Raw genomic sequence first — 6,324 nt, 5'->3', positions numbered from 1 at the left:
TGCGCCGTCCGGGGCCGGGAGGGTGGGGCGGGGGCGGGCGCTCGCAGCCGCTGCCCTTTGCTCGCGTCCCCCAACCACAGCAACGGGGGCGGTAATCATTGCAAGAATGGCAATGAGTAATAAACCTGATGAGGAATCCTCTCCTTTTTGGTCTTCTTATCCCGTCCTGAGTAAACGAGATGGAGACTAGTGTCCCTACTTTTCAGATAAGGAAACTTAAGCTTGGTTACCCCGAGAGATCAAAGTGAGCTGTGTCGATCACGTGGTTATGTGGAAGCCGGTCAAGGGGTGGCGGGGTGAGGGCGCCCGGAGTGTTCGGGAGTGAGGGACCGGAACCTGGGGTAGAGCACCGGAAGGGGGGCAATGGGGGAAACCTCTGCCCAGGGGGTTGGGGTGGGAGCCTGGAGATAGCGCTCCTGGAGAGGGCAGAGTAGGGGAAAGCTGTGCCCAGGGGCAGGGACGGGAGCTTGGAGGTAAAGCCCCGGGAGAGGACAGAGTGGGGGAAATCTCTGCCTAGGGTGCTGCGACGCGAGCCTGGAGGCAGAGCCCCGGGAGGGTACTGCGTGGAGGAAACATCTGCCCACAGGTTCTGGGGCGGGAGCCCGGGGCGCTGAGGGCGGCGAGCTGAGGGAACCTGGGGGTGGGGAGGAGGGGGGTGCGGTAGGTGAGGTGCTCCTGGGTCCGCGCGGGTGGCGGGTGCCGCGCACTTATCCGTTGGCCAGCTGCGTTCCGGGATCAGCTACCAGACGGTCCCTGAGATGACGGGGAACCGGGCTGGGGGAGGATAGAGCCGAGACTGGAGGATCGATTGGCACCTCCGCCCACTTTTCCCACAACGCCTTCCCGAACGATAGGTTGGAAAGGCTCCTGGATCCAAACTCGCTGAGGTAAAATAGGTTTCAGCTCAGCGTCCGCCCCTCCGCATGCCCCCTCCCGCCCCTCAGCTGTGTCTAGTGGGGTCTACAAGCAACTTGCGACCAAAATTGGAGACAGAATCAAGTTTATGGAAGATGGTCTGTGATTCTCAGCCTCGTCGCTTCCTGCTACCAATTGCTATGGAAACACTGCCAGGCACAGGCTTTTGTTTTGAGTCCTTAATTACTTGATTTCGTTTATACATGTTTATTACAAGCTGTGTGTTAAGTCTTGTGGAACATACAAAGACAGGAAAGGCGCTTTCCCTGCCCAGCAAAGACTTTACAATAAAAATGATGGATGTGGACACAAATAATATACTATAAAAGCAGACTAAGCCTGCAAAACCACAAAATACAAAAGTTAATTTAGTGTCATTAAAAAAACCTAGAACGGAAAGCAAAAACTCCTTTAGATGACCACGATAAATAAGAATATAAGTTAGCTTCATATTATGGCCTATAAAAGAGAGATCAGTTAGGAAAGAGAGAGGAAAGATAAAAATTGGAAAATATATAGACAATGTGAGTGAAAGAGACCCTAAGGGCGGGGGGAGGGGCATCAGAAGATTATTCACAGCTCATATACACAATCACAAACAGGTTGTTTGTGTGTGTGTGTGCAGAGCTTTTAAAAAGTTTATACATATATATATTTCTATGTCTTTAAAAAGAGAAGTAGAAATAGTGGGGAATAGAAACACATAAAGTCACTAATTCACAGAGAAATATTAAAATTTTATATTGCAAAATTTCTGCTGAAGACTTTAATCAGTTACATTTTGCAATTTTAGGCATATTTGCAGAACTATGCAATTGTAGGTATAAAGGATGGGTTAAAATTATAGAAAAATAGAAAGGGTTCAATAAACTTGTCTTAGTCTGAGTTGTTTCCTATGACCTGTTTGACCTTGGGGAATTTATTTACAGTAATTTCTCGAAGCCTCAGTTTTCTCATCCTCATCATAGGGAGAACTGTTTCTGCTTTATGGGCTTGTCTGAGTTTTAAATAAAATAAAACATAAATCACTTAGCCCAGTGCCCAGCTCTAAACAAGTAATAGGTATTATTACTGTTATTAGTTTGTTTTAATCCTGCTATTTGTCTTGCTGGCCAATTAAGTTAAGGATTAGCTTTCAGCCAATAGTATTGTTCCTCTCCTGACTTCACAGACCATGTACCTAAAGCTTGCAAGTTCTGGGTGAGTCTAAAAGAACTTATATTTCTTTTTCATAGGTATTTATGTTTGTGGGTGAACTGCATCTGATTCACAGTCCAGACAGACAACATTACCTGATAAGCTCCTGCAAACAGGAGGTTTGCAAAAGCAGAAAGGATGAGTGAATTTCTTTCCTTAGTTACTGTTCAGCAGTTATAGTTGGATAAGGATGACACACTTTTCCTTGGTAACAACCAACATCCTGATAGCAGCTCTTATAAAGTACTTTTCACATTATCTGACTTGTATATGCTGACTCCTTAACCCATCCTTCCTTCCTCTTGACCTCTAGTTTTTGTTTTTTGGTGTTTTTTTTTTCACTTCGCAAAAGGGGCAGTCAGAAATGTCAACAGAAGAGTCCATGCTAAATAGGCTGACGCCAGCAGTGCCTTAAAGGTCAAGGTGAAAGTAATTTCCTCATCATCGTGCTGTGCTCTGACCCAGTCAGAAGAGGCAGCGCGCATCTAAGCAGGCCAAGGACCCAGTGGCTCCTGGCTTTTATGTAAACAAAAAATTGCTAACTGTGATCTCCCCACACCATCCAAGGACACAGTTCACAGCCCCTTTTCCTAGTATTTGTCCAAGGTAGGCGGAGAGGAGGTGGGAAAAAAAAATGGAAGGGCATTGGATCTGAGAGAACCAGTCTAAATCCTCATATGCATGTGAAGATAAACATTGCTTTTTATCTCACATTGAGATCATCTGGAAATTTGTTTTCATTGGGTTTTAGAGGGGGTTGTTGCAAAAAACAAATAAACTGCTTCGAATAATATCCAGTAGACAGTGTTATTATTCATTTTATTTAGAGTTGGTTTAGAACCTTAGGACTGGGCCTTATCAAATCCCACTCCTCTTTCCCCACTTCCCCTGGAGCTCAGAATGTTAAGAATCTACATGAAGCTGATTCAGGTCCCCCAGATTTGCACTGATATTGCTGGTAGACTCCTCTCCAATGACCATGTTTCAAGAACTTTGATTGGGAGTTTCTTACGAAAAGTAGTTGTCAGTTGTGCTCCAATTTCAAATGGTGGCAGTTGACAGAGTGGACCAGAAAGAGGAAGGATCTGGACAATATCTACTTTGAAAAAAGTATAAGGGATCACTTCTTCACAAGCCTACTATGAGCAGGCACTTCGCATATATTATCTATGTTTGAAAATTGCAGCAAGCCTGTAAGGAAGGTGTTATTATTCATACTTGATAGAAGATTCTACGGTGCGTTAAGCAAAGTAGACACTATTTGCATCATTCCTCTTGAAAGATGGGGGAATTGAAGTGTGAGGATTAGGGGACATAGAGAGAGTCTATGCTCTTAATCATTTAGCTTATGCCACCTCTAAAAAGGATGGCTGGCAGTTATACACCACCATTTTACATTCCTGATATTTCTGAGCTTTTGATTTTTTTCATCTGTTGGAAGTTGGATTTGAACATGTATTTAAGATGTGAACTTTCAGGCATTTGCTATGCAATCCAATAACATTTTCCCTCTCTTTTGGTACAGAGCCTTTGTTTAGCCATCATGCTATTTTTATTTCTCACAACAAAGACATCCACTGACTTTAACATTTTTTTTCTGATTGGAAAGGGGACTTTATAATCCCTTCCTAAGAAAAACTGGTTCTGTTCCTCTCCCTCCCTTTTGTTCACCAACCCTTCATTCATCAATACAGGAATTCATGCAGATGGAAGTATAGAAGTAAAACAACATCTAGAGACTGCTGATTGCATTTACATGTTATATGAACTATATAAGGACGGAATAAGAGCAGATATCTGCTCTTAGCAATTGGTTTAGAGGAACAGAACTTCCAGTTTTTCTGTGAGTGAAAAAGTCCTTGAACCCATGGATAAAGATGCTCATTGCAAAAAGACTTTAAAGACATAGGGAATGAGAGTGGGAAGGAGAGTGAATTTAGATAGATAGAAGGATCAAAGGAGTGAAAATGTGACAAGAAAGAGGTGATCAGAATCTTAAGAGTGGAGATGAGTACAGAGTGTAAAATTGAGAAAATCTACAAATCTTTAGTATTAGCCGTCCAAATTCCAAATACTCATCAACCACAGGTTGTCACCAATTTTTCACCGATCTTTCTTTTCCACCTGTAAGAATGAATGTAATGCCTGTGAAAAAATGTTTGGTCATTTGAAGAAGTATAATGTCAATGTTATAGGTTTTTATTCATTTTTTTCTCTTTTATAAGCTTTAACATAATTTTTTAAATATTTATTTTTATAACCACTGGAACTAAAATCAGATGCTAATTAGTAGATATTAGCACATAATAGTTCCCACTTACTGAGCTGGTCTGTAAGCCAAGCACCCCACTTGGTTAAATCCATTGCCCACTGAATCCTCAAGAAAGCCTTAACAGGTGTGTCCACTTTATGAAACAGGAAGCAGAGGCTCAGAGATGCTGAGTAATTAAGATGTAGGCTCTGTGAAGACAATGGTTTTTGTTCTGCTTTTTTGTCTTTTTAAAAATTGCCCTGTCCGCCACACGTAGAACAGTGCCTGACACATAGTAGGTACTCAATAAATGTTTTTTGAATGATACATGAACTTGCTCACACATAAGTAAATACAAAACCAAGATTCAAAAATCAGGCTTGTCCAAAGTCTGTGTTCTTAATCATCTGCTGCTCTGCTTCCAGGATATTTAGCTCTTATATATGGCTCTTTGAGATTCCTGAGGCACATATTTAAATGGGCAGCCCAAAATAGAATGTGTTGCCCATTGTTTCTGCTGTGGGCACATTTTTTAATATAAACTCCTGGGTGTCCTTTATCCCCAAAATGAATATATTTTTATTATTTTTCTCATTGTAAGAGTTACACCAGCTCATTGAGAAATTTGAATGATACTAAAAGTATAGAAATCAGAACAAGGATTAGGGTAAGGCCAGTGAAGCTGTAGCTTCATGCACAAAATTTAAGGGGAAAGCAAAAACTCAGTAATCAAAATAAGCAATATTTTAATTCACTATTTTAAATATATAAATTAATGTAAAAAATTCATGATAAATGAAATAACAGAATTTTAAATAGAGACAAGTTCTGTGGGCCAGGATTTGGGCGAGTAGCGTGAGGCACTGGCTCTCAGGGTCATACAAGTACAGGGTCAGATACTTGTCTGTATTTACAATTTTGATATTTTGCTCATTATAAACCTTCCTGCATTTATTTGTAATTTTATAAAAATATATTGCATTAACATTAATTGATCATAATAACTGAAGGTTGGTTTTTTTGTTTTGTTTTTGTTTGTTTATTTTGGCAGTCCTTAAGTTTTGCAGCTAAGGTTGAGTGCCTCAATCACCTAACCCTAATCCCAAACCTGGTAAAAATGAGAGACTGCACCAAATCACATATAATCACGATTCATGTTTGATGAACAGCATTTCAAACACCTCTCAGATTTTTCCATGCAGTTTTTAATCCACACTATCCCTACTCTTTTGAAATGTTTTGTTTTTTAACCGATAACATGGACAGAGGTAAACAGTGACTACAGCATCATTTTAAGGGGCTAATTGGTAATTTATTTTATGGATACACCATAGTTATTTGGTCAACTCTGTATTTATGAAATGACATTGAACAAACATTATTGCACATGCTTTTTTGGCTGCTTGTCTGATTATTTTCTTGACATAAGATACTAGAATTGAAATTGCCGGGTCAAAGAGTATGTGTGTGCTCACTGCTTTTAAAAGCCATAAGGACTCTCAAGGAGTCATTGGCAGTTGAATTTAGCCCTTTTATATGATGTTCATAGAATTTTTAAAAAACATTTTTTTTTTCTTTCGACAGGGCCAGGCGACAAAATGTCCTCAAATTTATTGCCAACACTGAATTCTGGAGGTAAAAAGAAATCAGTCAATATATTCTTGTTTGGGCCTAGTAGTGTTAGGCTCCATAGCAGATTGTGAGCGTGAGAAAAGGAGAATGTTATACAATAAATATAAAATGTAATGAGTTTATAAACTACGTGAAGAGAAGATTCAGTTCTACTTTTTAATTCAAAAAAAAAATCTTCAAATCAGAGGGTGCATTAAATTGTCATATTTAGCTAGATTGCCCCAGTCTCTCATGACATAAAACAATTAACTCAATTATTTGTCGTAGTCAAGGACATACCTAACTAAACTTTATGGAAATCTGCCCTCTTCTTTCCTTTACCACCCTTT

General features: G+C 40.3%; 1 protein-coding gene across 2 annotated transcripts in view; it reads left to right on the top strand.

Annotated features, from left to right (window-relative positions):
- The first annotated feature begins 703 nt into the window (after positions 1-703).
- CCDC38 (coiled-coil domain containing 38) overlaps positions 704-6,324 on the top strand; it is a 68,835-nt gene continuing 63,214 nt past the window's right edge. Inside the window, exons 1-3 of one of the 2 annotated variants that reach the window (XM_058425426.1) lie at positions 735-887; positions 2,151-2,320; positions 5,948-5,998. In XM_058425426.1, the coding sequence (XP_058281409.1) occupies positions 5,962-5,998 (37 nt within the window). In that variant the 5' untranslated portion in view covers positions 735-887; positions 2,151-2,320; positions 5,948-5,961. Of the gene's footprint in view, positions 888-2,150; positions 2,321-5,947; positions 5,999-6,324 lie in introns of both variants that reach the window. The other variant, XM_032170940.2, reaches the window with a different exon arrangement.

Source organism: Hylobates moloch, unplaced genomic scaffold (genome assembly GCF_009828535.3).
Source record: "Hylobates moloch isolate HMO894 unplaced genomic scaffold, HMol_V3 SCAFFOLD_12, whole genome shotgun sequence".
Classification (NCBI taxonomy): domain Eukaryota; kingdom Metazoa; phylum Chordata; class Mammalia; order Primates; family Hylobatidae; genus Hylobates; species Hylobates moloch.
Note: the sequence above shows the minus strand (reverse complement) of the source record. Positions and strands in the feature narration are given on the sequence as shown.